At 42.4% G+C, this 16,751-nt stretch overlaps 1 protein-coding gene across 3 annotated transcripts in view; it reads left to right on the top strand.

Annotated features, from left to right (window-relative positions):
- NUP93 (nucleoporin 93) overlaps positions 1–16,166 on the top strand; it is a 76,685-nt gene extending 60,519 nt beyond the window's left edge. For all 3 annotated transcript variants that reach the window (XM_010198434.2, XM_062007326.1, XM_062007325.1), the window contains 13 exons: positions 101–258; positions 1,952–2,117; positions 2,990–3,083; positions 4,479–4,670; positions 4,914–5,040; positions 5,146–5,218; positions 5,548–5,592; positions 6,998–7,114; positions 8,109–8,227; positions 9,915–10,032; positions 10,401–10,484; positions 11,270–11,398; positions 15,933–16,166. In XM_010198434.2, coding sequence (XP_010196736.1) covers positions 101–258; positions 1,952–2,117; positions 2,990–3,083; positions 4,479–4,670; positions 4,914–5,040; positions 5,146–5,218; positions 5,548–5,592; positions 6,998–7,114; positions 8,109–8,227; positions 9,915–10,032; positions 10,401–10,484; positions 11,270–11,398; positions 15,933–16,043 — 1,533 coding nt within the window. In that variant the 3' untranslated portion in view covers positions 16,044–16,166. The remainder of the gene's footprint in view (positions 1–100; positions 259–1,951; positions 2,118–2,989; positions 3,084–4,478; positions 4,671–4,913; positions 5,041–5,145; positions 5,219–5,547; positions 5,593–6,997; positions 7,115–8,108; positions 8,228–9,914; positions 10,033–10,400; positions 10,485–11,269; positions 11,399–15,932) is intronic.
- The last annotated feature ends 585 nt before the right edge of the window (positions 16,167–16,751 follow it).

The following is a 16,751-nucleotide window of genomic DNA, read 5'->3' as shown; positions in this document are numbered from 1 at the left end:
CAGAATCAAAATCAGCTGTATGGGTATAAGGACAGAAATAATGGGGCAAATGCTAAAGAAAATGAACTCCGATACACTGCTTTTCTTACTTTATTTTCAGGATGGTGAGGTGGAAGGCCATCCTGTCTGGGCACTGATTTACTACTGCATGCGCTGTGGAGATCTAACAGCAGCCATGCATGTGGTGAAACGGGCACAGCACCAGCTGGGAGAGTTTAAAACCTGGTTCCAAGAGTACATGCACAGCAAAGATAGAAGGTAATTGGGGAACAGGAAAACTCTGTGTGAGGGGTGGGAATTGCTGTGGAGTAGTGAAATAATCAACAGCTTGGTGGAAATATCGGAAGCTCAGGGTTATATTACCCATGTAAATTACATGTAAGAAGTTTGCATGTTTTAATATGTGGCTTTGAAGTCTAGAAATTTCCATAGAGAAAGAGTTGATTGAAAACACACAAACATTTCCATTTCAAAAATAGTACAGTGGTTGGTTGGTTTGTTTGTTTCTATTTTACTATAAGATCTGGTGTGTGTGTAGGATAGTGCATGTAATGGATCAGATTTAGTCTGCTGTCACGAGTCTTGAGTCTTTTTATTTCCCCTGTCACTTATTTTAGTTGAATCTCCTGTGGGGAACACTTTGTACTGCATTTGTTTTTGTAAGACTACAACACAATACAAACAGGTACTGTTTGGTAGAGGCCTTTAGAAGCATTCATTCTCAAATCTTTCTTGTGCTTCCAGTTCTTGCTATCAACCACTTGACAGAGGCAACTGGCCAAACTACTGATTATGTGGTTAAAGGCAGTTGAGTTAGTGCATCTTAAGGTGTGCTCTTTTGTTTTTCTTTCCACTTGCAAGGAATTCCAAACCAGTGCATGGTCAGCTATTGTGATTTAGCTATGCTCCCTTCAGGACAATGGCACTATGCAAAGGTACTGGCTGAAACTGGGGAGTGCCATGATGTCAGCCTGTAATATCCCACCTCAGCCTGTGACAATTTCTTACATGTGTAGGAAGCCCTCATCCTGCAATATGTTGCGTGTTTTGGGGTTCTTCAGGCATGAAAATGTGAGCAAAAAAAAATCAAGTACCATTTACCGAGTAGTTTACACCACGTTATTCATAAATTGACCTGGTTTGTAGTGAATCTCTGGGAGTGCTTGTTATAGGAAGATTGTTCCAGAAGCCTTAGTGAAGGTACTGTCTGTATTTTTGTTGCCAACACTTTAATGAGATACAGTATAATTTCTTTTGTTTTTATTACAGCTCTGAGAAGGTACTTTGTCTACAGATTTGACAAACAATGTCTTTGTCTAGGAGAGCACTTTAATGATTCAGTTCTGTAAAATTCTCTACAAGAGGGTAAAAGAAATAGAATGATAAAGAACTTTATGACAGCATTTAATGATAAAGAAGGAAGCGTCTCTCCTAAAAGACTTCATGGTGCAATGCCCTGCTCACTTCTTAGTTACTAACCCAGAGAGTTCCAAAGACATTGGCAGCTCTTTTTCTGAAAGTATGAACTATCAGTCAGACAAAAGCAGCTTATCTACCATGCTATTAATGCACCCCTAAAGAAGCTATCATCTGAGACATTCAAACTCCACCTGGACGAGTTCCTGTGTGACCTACTCTAGGTGGTCCTGCTCTGGCAGGGGAGTTGGACTGGATGATCTTTCAAAGTCCCTTCCAACACTTAAGATTCTGTGATTCTATGACCTGATTCTTCTAAAACTTTTTTTTCTGCAGTGAGTCTTTGAAGATGATCCCCCATAACTTTAATGAAACATTTAAATTAATATATACAGCATGGGTCCCTACAGATGTAAACAGAAAGTGCAAGAAATATCTGCCAGTGGCTACTGTCATGATGCCTTTGTAAATATGAACCTATTTATATTGGAAATACGATTTTCATGTCACTTCTTTCAATCTTTTCTATCTCTAGACTGTCTCCTGCCACAGAAAATAAACTCCGTCTTCATTACAGACGAGCTCTGAGAAATAATACTGACCCGTACAAAAGGGCTGTTTATTGTATCATTGGCCGTTGTGACATTACAGATAACCAGAGTGAAGTTGCTGATAAAACAGAAGACTATCTTTGGCTAAAAGTAAGTGTGGCTTTGGGGTTCTGTAGTTGTTTGCTGATTTGGGTGGGGGGCCTAAATGGTATTGCGTTTCTGCACCACTCTGCTAACCTCTGGCTCTGGTGTTTTGCATCAGTGCAGCGTGTAGGACCTGACCTTGCAGACTGTGAAGGGCTGGGAACCTGAGCCCAGGAATGTCTGTTAGCCTCTGTACTATCAAGTGCTAATTTGGGGACAGTTGTCTTTGGAAGTGTCATGTTCTTCATTTGACACTAGTTTTTGTCAGCTGTTTTACAAATAGTGTTCACTTGCTACCATGGGGATCCTTTGAACTTTCCTTTCTGGGTGGCTCATGGCTGAAATGTTGGTGTCAATTGGCAGAAGATGGTGCTGTTGATGTCTCTCTAGTCCAAATTCCTTCCAGTTTTGGTGGGGGCCAGGCTGATACTGGTCAGTACTCATTTCTCTGCTTTATCAGAGAGAGTAGAGTGATCTCTTTGTTGAGACTGGATAAAAAAATATTGCTTTTAATTATTGAGTACTCAGAGTCTCGGCGTCAGAGTGTGATTGCATGGACAGATACAAAAGGACTGCTAGGTTGTATTTGCATGGATTTCTGCTGTTGCTACTTTAGAGATCTTTGCTTCCCATTTGGTGTGGCTTTGCCCAGCTGGCAATGAAGCACCATAACAGTCTCGTGCTCACTGCTCCCCATCGACCCTCACCTTCCTTAGGACAGAGGAGGCCCCAGTGAGGTGGGAGGAAAAAAAGGCTAGTCAATTTCTAGTCAATTGGTCTAATCTTAGGACTGGCTTCAGATGGAACTCTTCCAAGTCCATCCCTTCTTCATGATGAAGTTGAAATAACTGAGCTCTTTTCTTGGATGTGTTTTTTAGCTGAACCAAGTATGTTTTGATGACAATGGTGCAAGTTCTCCACAAGACCGACTAACATTATCACAGTTCCAGAAGCAGCTGCTAGAAGACTATGGTAAGAATCCACAAAGAGATGTGTTGCTTGAGGCTCTGCTTTTCTGCTTGGAGCACTTTCCAATAGTTGCTACACAAAAAACCCTATAGCTCACCACTGGTGACAGGCATGTTTAGGTTGCTTGGGAACAGCCTACTTCCCTAGAGAAGAGGAGGAGATTGAGGGGAGATCTTATTAACATTTATAAATATCTAAAGGGTGAGTGTCAGGAGGTTGGGACATCCCTTTTTTTCTATAGTAGCTAGCAACAGGACAAGGAGTAATGGGGTGAAGCTGGAACACAAAAAGTTCCACTTAAACGTAAGAAAAAACTATTTCACTATGAGGTGAGGGAGCCCTGGCACAGGCTGCCCAGAGGGGTTGTGGAGGCTCCTTCCTTGGAGGTCTTCAAGACCCGCTTGGACATGTTCCTATGCAACCTGATCTAGGTGACCCTGCTTCTGCAGCAGGATTGGACTGGATGAACTCTAAAGGTCCCTTCCAACCCTACCATTCTATGGTTCTATGATTTCATGACAAGTAAGTCCTATGCGTACCCAGCAGTGCAGAGAGTGATAGTTCATCTGTGAACAACACTACTGCCATTTGTAGTTTATCAGTACTAAATTATGGATTGCTTTCACTATAAACATACTAAGGTGTTTTAGCAAAACTTCCAGCTTTTGGAATACAGAACAGAAAGTAATCATTACCTGATGTAAGCATGTATTTCTAAGGCTTCTCTCTGTGCATATCCATTGTTCATTGTTTCCTTTAAATTACCATTTAATTTTCTGGTAACTGAAATCACAGTTTCTGCCACTTTAGAAAGTTTTAGGGACATCCACAGGTCTAAGAGAGTGCCTTTGCCTATGATTGTCTTCCAGTCAATCAAAATCAGATCACTTGAGCGATCAAAACACAGAATTTCATTTCCACGGCCTCCTAGGTTGCAGCATTACTCACACCTAGATAAAAATGTGTGGAAAAATATACAATAAACTGCAATTGGTGTCACTGAATAGGCAAATCCGGGTTTTTAACATTATGTGTGCCACTTGGCATGAGTATAAAGACCAAAAGTTGCAGTTTTCAGAGAATCAATTGCAATCTGCCAGAGCTGATGGTCTGTTATCTGAAAGCAACTTTTTTGAACAACTGTTTATTCCCTTTTATTTCCTGATTATATCCTTGTGCTGTGATCTTTCATGATATATTTGCAGTGAAACAGTTAAAACTAAGCCGTTGCTGGGTGATTAGATATTGGGTTCTGTCTAGCATGTTTATTTGTGTTGGCACTGAATAAACAGTAGCGATGCACTGTGACAGGAAGCGTCCACTGTCAGTGCTGTCTGATTGCAAAATCATTCTTGCTTATGCTCTGTGTGTGTGATGGTGTGTTTGGGTCTTTTTCAGGTGAATCACATTTTGCAGTGAACCAGCAGCCGTTCCTCTACTTCCAAGTATTGTTCTTGACAGCACAGTTTGAAGCTGCAATTGCTTTTCTGTTCCGGACAGAGCGCTTGCGTTGTCATGCAGTTCATGTTGCATTGGTCCTTTTTGAGTTAAAATTACTCCTGAAATCTTCTGGGCAGAGTGCACAGCTGTGTAAGTCCTGCACATTTACTTTACAATAAAGGAATATTTTCTGAGCCTTTAAGAGTGCCCTGTAGACACTGCTGGTCTACATAACTGATCAAACAAGCAGCATTTATCAGAACGGTCTCCTAAAAGTTAATTGGTTTAGCTGCGTTAGAGCTCTGGGCCTTGGCTGTAAGTAATTTGAGATGAAGATCAGAGCAACGTTTGCTGGCATTAGATTCTCTGATAGCATTGTTTCTGGCATTGCAGTAAGCCATGAAGCTGGTGACCCTCCTGGCATCAGGCGTCTAAATTTTGTGCGACTTTTGATGCTGTACACCCGTAAGTTCGAGTCAACAGATCCAAGGGAAGCTCTACAGTATTTTTACTTTCTCAGGTAGGAGCTAATACGTATCTAGTTTTTCTCCTAGTTATTACTGCTTAACTTATATTGGAAGTCCTCAGAAGCAGGAGCACTTTCCTCTTTCCCTTTCTTTTGTAGGAATGACAAGGACAGCCAAGGAGAGAATATGTTCTTGCGTTGTGTTAGTGAACTAGTAATTGAAAGCAGAGAGGTATGTTTGGCCATGTTTTACCTTCCTCACTTAAAGTGAAATTCACTTCTTCATTGAAATGTTTATTAGGAAGGACAGTCTTAAACAGTTTTTACCTTTTCTGCCTGATGCAGACTTAGATGATGGAAGGTCTCACGATGGCCATATGTTTAAGATACTTAATTGCGTCTTTTTGCCTGTTATTTATATGCCCATAATTTTGACATTGATCACTTTTTCATTCATCCATGACTGCATCTTTGTACTTAGTAAATATGTTGTGAAATATGTGCAATTCATCTCTCTGTGTTTGTTTCCTTTTTTGTTACTTTACGTCTGTGTGGATATAGTTTGATATGATTCTTGGAAAGCTGGAAAACGATGGTAGTAGGAAGGTGAGTTGCCAATTTATGTTTATATTTTACATTAAAAGTACAAACCATGTGTGATTTCCATAGCAATCGAGAGGCAATCTTGGTTCTCTTCATTTTTCACTAACCAAATTACTACTTTGCTTGAATAACTACAAAGTGTTCTCAAAGTGTGAGGTCCCTTTACAGGATAATCTGTGACCTGCCCTAACAGAAGGCAGGTCTGGAAGCGCAGGGCAAACTGTGTCCCTGTAGGCAGCCAATGTAACTAAAGAAACAAACAGCAGCAAGTGACTTCAAGGAGGTCAGAATTTCGTCTTTGCAGTAGGAAATGGAATATAATGTGCATTGGTTAAAAGCAATTAGTAAAAAAGCCTTGTTTGTCAGTGGATGTGAGACTATTCTGTTAAGTGACGTGTGTGTGTGTGTGTGAAAACTGTCTACATGACATTATCCTCATTCACCGTAACAGAGCACAGGCATAGAATCACAGAATCAGCTGATCTGTCCTCATTGTATAGATGATAGTGGGTACTGGATCAAACATCAGCCAGTTTTAGCTGTGGTGGATCTTACTTCTGCTGTAGAAGCAGTAATGTTAAAGTACAGTGTAAGCTCCTACAGTCAGAAGATAAAGAAAACCTTAAAGTTTCACTGGAACAGGAAAGAGTGCATGTAAATTATTACATTTTTAGATAATCAATTAAGTTCTTCTGTTCACTGCAGCAACTTTGGAGGCTTTCTGTATACATTTTTTTCATGTTACAGTTCATAAGATTAATAGTTTTTAGATGATATCATTACTGGTGAATCCTGTTTGCTTGACTTGATTCCTTGTAAATGTAACTATACTCTTGTGCTTCTTGGGGTGAAACCAGCAATCTTAGTTTTCAAATAAATTCTTCTAGATAATACAGTCGTATTTTTACACCCTCAACTACAGTGAAATCCTTTCCAGATATCCTTGAATCTTTCCTCTCTTTTATTCTACTTGTGTTTATTGTTTCTTCTGAAACTTTTTGTTGCCCTTTCGTTTGCCTGCATAAGATTTCACCTACAGCCTGTCACACCACTACACAAACAGCGTCCCCGGGGCCACTGGTAATGTTATGTGCTCAAGTCTTTTGTGCTTCCTTCTCCTCTGTAACGTGTCATCAGCAATTAAAATAATGTGGAATTTGATCTGTTATCTGGGTCATTTTGAATGAATTAGAAACTGCAGATGTCTCAGTGCTGATTCCATTTTGGAGAAAGTCTCTCAGAAGAGCTTTTTCTATTTTTAACCCATCTCTTTTGCATGTTCTAATGGAAATGCACAGGCCATTCTAATCACAGTCCAAGATGTGGAATATTCATTACCTTGACAGAATATTCAGGAGTTTTTCAGCATTACAATTTCTCTTCTTTTGTTTTTGTCTTGCCTCTTCAGCCTGGAGTGATAGACAAGTTCACAAGTGACACAAAACCCATTATTAACAAAGTAGCTTCTGCAGCAGAAAATAAAGGATTGTTTGAAGAAGCTGCAAAACTCTATGACCTTGCAAAGGTAAATATCTCCTGTGTGCTACCTTAAATATGTGCCTGCTTCACCATTTTTCCTCAAACATTGTCCTGGTGATTTGGAGGTTAAATTTCATCTAGGAGTCTGAATTGCCCTTATTCAAGCAGATTATTTCTGCTGCTGTTAAAGCAGAACTACTGGCGACATAGAGAGGGGTTTCAGTGAGGAAACCCAGAGGGATTGCCTTCTCGCCTATTCTGATTTAAGGCATCCTGGCTCTTGAACAATGTGGTCTTTTATTCTGGCTAGCGATACCTGGAGTGTGCTCTTCCAATTGCATAGACATCAAAGTCTAAAATGTTTGGGCTTTACAGTGAGTACTCATTTCCCTTTGAAGTAGATTTGAAATAAAAGTGGATACAACTATAGCCACTGTTCTAGAGGAAAATTAGAGGGAAATGCTTTTTCACATGACCTAGCAGCATTCTAAACATTGTGAGTAAAGGCTGCAGTACCTGGGACTGTTTAGTCTGGATAAGACAAGATTATGGGGTAATCTCATTAATAGATACAAATATCTAAATGGTGGGTGTCAGGAGGTTGGGGCAGCACTTCTTTCTGTAGCATCCATGGGAAAGAAACTGGTACACAAAAAGTTCCATTCAAACATAAGGAAAAGCTCTTTTACCGTAAGGGTGAGGGAGCCCTGGCCTGGACTGCCCAGGGAGGTTGTGGAGGCTCCTTCTCTGGAGGTCTTCAAAACCCACTTGGACACGTTGCTGAGTGACGTGATCTAGGTTGACCTGCTTTAGCAGGGGGTTGGACTAGGTGATCTCTAAAGGTCCCTTCCAACCCCCACCATGCTGTGATTCTACGATTATGTTGCTAATATGACCTTGACTCTTTGTTGGAAGGAGGCATCTTTGAGCTTGCACTAGGCACCACTGCCTGAGACCATTCTCCTTTTTCAGTGAGATTAAAACACTATGGCCCATCATGCTCCTTTTTTTGCTTGTGTTTGTAACTTTAATACCAACAGAACCCTGACAAAGTTTTAGAACTGATGAACAAGCTTCTCAGTCCCGTCGTTCCCCAAATGGGCACTCCCCAGTCGAACAAGGAGCGCCTGAAGAACATGGCCCATTCCATTGCCGAGAGGTAAGACAGGGCAGGACTGGGAGATTCACCTACACCTGACATCAGACTGTCTCTTCAGTAGATATTATGTCTTGATTTTGTTTCTGCTGGCTGGACCGTGCATCCACAGCAATGCATTCAGGAAGACAGAGGTCAGAATTTACCCTGTTCTGCTCATGGTGGTTTGTAATACTGAAAGCAGAAACATCTTCAGGGGCAGGGCAGGTGAATTAGCTGAGAAGCTTTATCCATAGGTGAATCAGGGAAAGGGAACTGCATGATTGCCAACTGGATACAAGTAAGCAGCAATAAATATAATGAATTCAATGGTTTAGATGATGTTTAAAGCAAACTAACAGTTGCAGACTCATTGCATACAATTCACTTGTTTGAAATTAGTGTTAATTAGTTAATTCAGAGTTGTAACAGCAGACTGGCAAGTTCTGCAGCTGTCTGAAAACTTGATTTCACTGCTGCTTTAATGAAAGCTAAAAAGGGAACATTTCAGCTGAGGAGCTTATGTTGCTAATGTAACCAGTGACCCTCACTTCTACAGCCTGTTCAGCAAAGTGCCATGTGGTGGTTAAAAGAGAGAAGTGGAAATAACTAAAAGGTGTGCTACTTAGGATACACGTTTGAAGGCCAGTGGTGCTCAAGATTCATTAGCAGGTAGAAGTTAGGGATAACCTGCTTCTGCAAGGTTGTAATTTCAGAATAGCTTTGGGAATTTTAAAAATCATTTTCTTTTGGTGTATCTTATCACAGGGGCTGCCATAGACAATGCCTGTGTTTTACTATAGCAAAATGTGGATACCTGGGAGAAAAGCCTTGCTGCTTTTCCTCAGCCATTCTGGTGGGGAGGATAAAAATAAACCTAGCAGGGTTGCAGGCACTTCACAATTGGGAAGACAAATACAGAAATTGTATCCATTTCAGTCAAAGGCCTTGGCCTTTCTTCTTTTGACAAGGGGCATGTGCCAGTCACTCCTCCAGTCAGCCTTTCCTTCATTTAGTCAGGCAGCAGATTGAGTGAGAATTGGTGCCGTATTGACTTAGCGAGAGTGTCTTAGAGACGCTTTTTTAGCGTGTCTGCATTTGGTAGTAGACACTAAGGAGAACAGCTTTAATTTTTCTTAACCAGGAGGCAGAATTGTCATGGGTTGGGGCTTTTGAAAAGTACTTTTATTCACTTCTATTTTTCCATCAAATCCAGCACTTGTTTCCTTTTACACGTTTACATTTCCCTTACAGGGAAAACAGTGACAAGATCCAGAGGCCTGCAAGGCAAGCAAGCAGAGCTAGACAGAGCATACAGAAGCATCTAAGCCTTTTGTAAGCCTTAGCTTCTTGCCTGAAGCAGGCAGTTGTGCTAGAGAATTGTCTGCTGTAAAACAGCATATTAGACATACTTGTGCAGCGCTTGCCTTGCAGGTCTCTGGATCTTGTCACCGTTTTCCCCGTGAGTAAGGGAAATGTAAATGTGTAAAAGGAAGCAAATGCTGGATTTGATGGAAAAATAGAAGTGAATAAAAGTACTTCTAAAAAGCCCCAACCCATGACAATTCTGCCAATTAAGAAAAATCACAGCTGTCCTTTGTTAGATGCCTTCTGTCCTTGTGCTTGATGTCTCAGCTTCCAAGAATTGCAAGTGCACATTTATAAATGGTTGCCATTTTGGACAATAAAATTGTAAACCCATTTCTTTCAGGTACAAAGCTCAGGGGATAAGTGCAAAGAAATCTGTGGACTCCACGTTCTACCTTCTGCTAGACTTAATCACGTTTTTTGATGAATATCACGCTGGTCACATTGACAGGGCCTTTGATGTAAGTTTCAAGAGTTGTGTTTGAAGTGCAGCCTTCCCAATGCCCTTGAAAGCTCAGAATGTCTCAAAGAATGTCACTTAAACCAAAAAATAATATTTCATGAGTTAGAAAGTGCTGCAATGCTATAGAAATTTAAAAATGTGTTCCTTCTCTGATGCTTCATCTTTTCTGGAGCTGGTTTATGCACATTGAATAACGTATTTCAGCTACTCAACAAAGTGAGGAGATAAACCAATACATAACAGTGAAATAATTTCTCCTTCTTGGAATCAGAAGCATTTCATTAACACTTCAAAAACATACTTTGTTAGTATATGGAACATAGAACATTGATTGTCTGCCCTGATTCCTGCTTTGCTTTTTTGAAGATTATCGAGCGCCTGAAGCTGGTACCTCTCAGCCAGGATTGTGTAGAGGAGAGAGTTGCTGCCTTCCGGAATTTCAGCGATGAAGTAAGTAGTGTCCTTTGGTTTTAGCTTCTGAAGCCCCTTTGGTTTGTTAAAGGGATTTTAAAACCACCTCATCTCATCATTCTTATTCTTTAATGGGGAAACAGGATGAAATTATTTTACATTCGTACAAGTAGATTCTCGACTTGCAACTTTTTCTCCTTTAGTGCTGCTCTTGGGAGTATTAGAATTCCCTACCCAGAAATCCTGTCTCCATTTTGCAGGAGATATCTGTAGGTTTGAGTCTTTCAGAATTTACTGAGTTGGGTTCAAGAATTCATAATGTTGAAAACTTTCACCTGTGCTGCTTAGATGCTCTGTGCTCTTAGTGGTCACCAAGCACTTGTAGGGTCTTGTGTTTCCTTCCCTCCAAATTAGAGGAACTCCTGTATTTGGTTATTAACAGATGAAGCATGTGAAGCATAGTGGAAGGCTCTTGAGCTGTTTTAACTGGAGGGTGACACATCTCTTTCAGTATGTGTGTGTATTTGGGTGCTTTGGAGTTTTTTGTATTCAGGCACTTTGTTGTTTATCTGAACTGTTGCTATCAAACACAGAGGTGCAAACATTCTGCATGTCTGTCTCAAAACTCTGGGTAAGTTGTTTTTTCCAGGTGATGCAGTCACTGCAGGGGTAATGTTAAATGTATGACTGTTAATATCAACCATAGTGATCATTGCTTGGTTTTGTGATACTGTATAGCAATGTGATGCTGGCAACTTGCTCTTCATTGCAATATGTCCTGGGCTGGTTTGTTTGGTTATTTATTTTTCCCCTTCTTTGCACAGATCAGGCACAATTTATCTGAGGTCCTGCTTGCAACCATGAATATTTTATTCACCCAGTATAAGAGGATGAAAGGCACAAGCCCAGCCACTCCTGCCAGACCCCAGCGGGTAATGGAAGACAGAGATTCGGTAAGATTATAATCCTCGCTGTGTGACAAGTTTTTGTACTTTTTCCCTGGTTTCAAGGGATTAGGCTTCAGATAACTGTGAATCTCTTAATGGTTTTCAATTTTGACTTGCTTAGTTACTTAGAGTCCTGAGACTTGTCATTTATAACTTCAGCTTTGTGCAAAGAAAGGAGGTTGCTCTAAATAGCACTGAACTAATTAAGAGCTATTACACTATATATCCACCTCCTAGCAAGTGAGAACAAGTGTTGAGTTTACTTCTTGGTTGGATCTTAAGTATTTAACAGAGATGGACAGTGCAGTGTCTCTAGGATGGTTGGTGATACTGCCTTGGCAACTGAGCTGTTGTTTTTCAAGAACATTATTTCTAGTCCTTTCAGTGCAAAACTGATTCCTGGTGGAAAGGCCTTCCTTGACCTCTCTCCTTGGCTCACTTCTGCAGTGACATGGGCTGACACATGAAAGCATCTTTGGGCAACACACCAAGCACATTGACTTGGTGAATGGCTGTAGCAACTGGCTGGTGTTGTTCTGCTGCCTCTGCAGCAGAATGGGCAGCTTCCAGATGCAATGGTGCATTGGCTGCCTGCAATGCTAAACAGCTGACAACAGTGGCTTTGGCTTCACTGCCAGCACTTGCCCCAGCACTGATGGGAGCCCACGCCTTCAGAATAGGCACTGCCTCAAGGGCACAGCCAGATTTATGGGCACTTGCCTGTCAATAGACTGTGTTGAGCAGAAGGGTTCTCAGTTGTCATCAAGTTTTGTCTTGTGGCTCATACTAAGTTAAAGCTGTCACAGGCACTTGAAAACCAAGGCCAAACCACTCACCCATCTTACAGATTAGGAAATAAAGATCACCTCTTTTTAAGACTGAAAACCAACATGGGTCACAGCCAGCTTTATTCCAGGCTTTATCATTTGCTTTTGGTTTGTAAATGGCAATACTGGTAAAAGAAAAGGATGTGAGCTGCTTGGGCTTCTCCCACTTGAAATTCTGTATGTGTGAAGAAGTCTCAGATGAACACAATCTGTTACCTTATCTGTGTGTTCACAAGGTTGTCACTGAACAAACAGCCTTTGCTCCTTGCTTTCCAAGTGAGCCATTCCTTTTGGGTTTGTGATTTCGCTCTTATGTGGAAGCTTTTCCCATCTGCATGGAGCTGTAATGCTCTGAGGTATCATCTCAGTACGAATACCTTGACCATGGCCTACCAAAGACTGTTGGGCTGCTTGATGATGGAATCAGCAGCTTTGCTGGTAGGAGTTTGTGCAGCAAGAAGTCACCATGACATCCTATCACATCAACAGCCTTCCTGTACCAGCAGCTCAGCGTGAACACCTGTCATAAACACTTCCATGCCGTGACAGTTGTGGAGATCAGCTGATGAAGTACCTTGCTAAAAACTTTGGAAACTTTTATTTGGTTAGGCTTCATGTTTTGTTAATCAAGCTTCTGGCCTTTTGGTGGGATCTCCTTTTAGCAGGATATCAGGTGGTGGTGGAGACATGGGGGTTCTGAGCTGTGCATCTCTGGCTGCCATGAGCACTAGAAGCTGTGCCTAACTGTTAGAGGGAACAAGTGCCTGCTATCTCTGCAGTCAGGGAGGTGATAAGGGTGCCTGTAACGTCAGAAGGGAGCATAAATCTGCTCATGTAGGATTAGCTAGAGAGAAAAGATCTACAGCCCTGTAGGTCCTGGCTGCCTGAAGATTTGTGTGTGCAGAAAAATAGCAGGCATGGGCACGTGGAAGATAGAGTAAAAGCAGCTTTAACACGTGTTACCCTTTCTTCTTACCCTGAAGAATCTCCTCCAAGACTGCAGGAGCAGGAAATAGATCACTTCAGTTTCCCTGTCTGGAAAGCAACTTGGGTGATTTTGGTGGTGGGAAGAAATGTGGGAAGAGAGGTGTTCTTCAGCAAAACCTCCCTGTTCACCTGAGCAGAGATGGCAGATAGCAGCTTCTGCAGGCAGTGCTTGGCAGCGGGTTTTCTTTTGAACTTCCCTGGCAGAAAGGCACCTCTTTGTTTCTCCACAGGGAAGCAAGTTTGAGGGGAAATCAGGCCCTTCGAGAAGTTTTAACAACATCAGTTGAGAGTGCAAGCAAAAAATGGCTTGTCCTTGAATAGGACTTTGAAATAGCTGGATTTCCTCTAGACCCATTAGAACAGACAGATTCAAATCACTCTGCTCATCAGGAGAAATTGAAAACTCAAGATAGCTGTTGGTAACTCTGAGGCTTATTCCACACACAGAGTTCCCCCAGAGTGGGAACACACGGCTCTTGAATTTGCTCTCTGCTGCCACACTCTGTTTTGCCACTACTCCTGCGAAGGGCAGGGAGTAGAAGGGCTTGGGCAGGAGCAGTGTAGACCCAGCAATAACAGTGGGATGCAGAGGAGTCCTACCTCTGGAGCCCCTGAACCCAGTACAGCTCTCTGCTGGAATGTCTCCTGTCCCACTCAGAGACGAAACGGGCTTTATTTAGAGCTGATCAGGTTTGGAGTCAGAGATGGCATTTGATGCATTTTGTTTATTTCAGAATGAAATCACCTAAGCTGTGTTTTAAGTGGTTTTTTGTACATTAATTAGTTTTGGGACTGAGGGAGCAAAGTCCTGTCCCACTTGGCCTGATCTGTTTTGTCAGATTTCAAACAGAGACTGCAGCAAGCCCAGACTGCAGTTCCAGGAGCTGTGGCTGCAGTGCCAGCCCTGACCCAGATGCCATGAGTGCACAACAGCAATGTCATACACTTCCCACCCTGATCTGGGGTGAGGAACTCTCTGGAGCAGCCCAAGGGCATTATCTCAGAGGCAAAATTAGGGCATGAAAGGAATGGAATTCTTTTTTTTCTTTAATTATTTGTGGTCTTATTTTAAATCCCAGGTGACTCACGTTCACTGAGTCATTACAGCCAGTAGAACATCTAGACCTCCAGGCCGCTCTTAACCTCTGCAAACCTAACCTGTTTGTTCTTCCTGAAGCATTGCAGCCTGTCCTGTTGTTTTGCTTTATACAAACAGGCCAGCTCTAGTACCATTGCTACCAAAAGGGAACAGCCACTCACATTGCTTTTAAGCCTTTCTTAGTCACAGTGAGCTGCCCAGAGGGGTTGTGGAGGCTCCTTCCTTGGAGGTCTTCAAGACCCGCCTGGACATGTTCCTATGTGACCTGATCTAGGTGACCCTGCTTCTGCAGGGGAGTTGGACTAGATGATCTCTAAAGGTCCCTTCCAACCCCTACCATTCTATGATTCTGTATTTTAATTTCAAAGAGCCAGACACCTTTATGCTTGTTTTTCACCTCCTGCCTCTTATGACCTCCCCTGAGCAGCAGCAGGTGGGATGCATTTACATGTGGAAGCAGACTTAGAAGTGTTGCCTGTGACTGGAACCAAGGGAGTGATTTTTTTTCAGGCCACCTTGTTCAGTAGCTGATGCATTAATGGAACAGCTTGGGAGACTGTCCCAGGAGGTGTTGGCATTTGGGTCAGTCTTTGCTACGTGCTCTAGAGGCCGTTCTGGTGTTCCTTCCTCGGCTGCCTCAGGGTGGCAGCAGCCCCTGCTGCTGTGGTGCCAGCCCTGCCCCGGCTGGCTCTGCTTCAGCCAGGCCGCTGAGCTTTCCTTCAAACGGGGCATAGAAACAGAAAATGAAACGGCTGTAATCCCAGTGCTTAAGAAAACTGACTTTCCTGTCCCAGGGGGTAAAGCTGAAGGTTTTTGGCACAGCTGAAGCAACAGCGTTTAGATAGTGTCTTGAAATGAGCAGATGAGCACCCTGGCTTTTGCATTATCAGCTCCCAGAGCTCCTCTGGTACTACCAAATAACTGACTGGTTTAACATCATCCTCTAAAGGGGGTAGAATTGCCCAGGTGGGCATGGGGTGGTGAACCTCTCAGTTCATAAAGTCCCTTCTGTCAGCTTTACTATCCACACAAACAAAGCTGCTTCATCATTCCCTTCAAGACAAGAGGTTAAAGGAATATTTGAACAGTGGCATTTTCTAGTACAGTAATTTAGATATGCTTAATATTGAAGAAAACACTGTGAGCAGTCTAAACAATCAGTCTGTACAGTTTTCCATAAAGATCCAGGCTTTCTGTATTCTCCTGACCTGCCAATAATCAGAATGATCATTTCCTTTTAATTCACTCGTGGTTTTAACAGATAAACTATTCCTGAATTCCTTCAGCTGTTACATAGCCATCTGGTACACAAGAAGAGGTTTGGTAACATTGGGAAAAGGTCTCTGTTCTTGGTACATCTCCTTTTGCCATGTTAGGGAATGAAGAGCCTTTAAGGATGTCAGCATGTGGTAGGTGAGGCTGGAGATCTCCAGGTGCACGTGGCACCACCAGTTTGTTTCTAGTGCTTCTGCTTGTAATGGTTAAAAAAGCAAATAATTAGATTTCCTTCCGAATGTGGAGGAATGTTATGCAGAGAGCAGCTCTGACAAATGAAGATGTCTACCTCTGCTTGCATTGTGGGCTTTCTCATACTAAAGCAGCTGTACTTTCTTCTCCTGTTTTCCAGCAACTTCGCTCTCAAGCTCGTGCACTGATAACATTTGCTGGCATGATCCCTTACAGAACATCAGGAGACACAAATGCAAGGCTGGTGCAAATGGAGGTCCTTATGAATTAGCAGAGAGGCTGTTGCCTGGGGCTGTGGCAGCCCATGCCCATCTTCAGTATGGTCAGAGGCCGGGACCAGGATCCTTTTGTATTCTGTATTTTTGTTGATGGAAATAAATCTCTTTGATTTCTATTTGTTTTTTGACATTTTCTTTTTCACTTGTTTTTATGGGTTGATTTTTTTTTAATTTGTTTTATTTTAAATTGGTTTCTGTTTAGAAAACTATTGTTAGTTAGTCCATGGGTCAGGCAGGGAAAGCAGTCCCAGAACTGCAGCAGGGAGCTGAAGGAGCAGCTCTGTGGCAGAAGGGGGAGCAGGGAAGGAAACTTGGGTTTAATGCTTTGCTGGACACAGAGCTTGGAAATTTTAGGGAGTTTTGGTTTTGGAGTGTATGTAAAGTGTTGGAAATGTGTCACACCACAGATGTGAGTACTGTCAGTCCATAAGGTTGTGTTACGTGGGGATGCGTGTGGTGCAGAGGGGGCCTGTGGGCTGCAGGGGCTCCTTTACGCTGTAACAACATTTCAGCCCTTAGGCCACTGTCAGGGTTGTACACAGCTCTGCAAGTCCTGGAGCTCCTGGGGGCAGCTGGGCTTGGAGGCAGGGATAGCTTGGTAGGAGAGATTTTTGTGATGGACATGTGAGTTTTTAGCCAGTTGCATTCAAAATGATCCCATATGGAGCTCTCCAGAAGGAAAGAAGCTGACCAGAGAGGTG

Source organism: Colius striatus, chromosome 14 (genome assembly GCF_028858725.1).
Source record: "Colius striatus isolate bColStr4 chromosome 14, bColStr4.1.hap1, whole genome shotgun sequence".
Taxonomy (NCBI): domain Eukaryota; kingdom Metazoa; phylum Chordata; class Aves; order Coliiformes; family Coliidae; genus Colius; species Colius striatus.
This window is presented reverse-complemented; position numbering and strand designations above follow the sequence as displayed.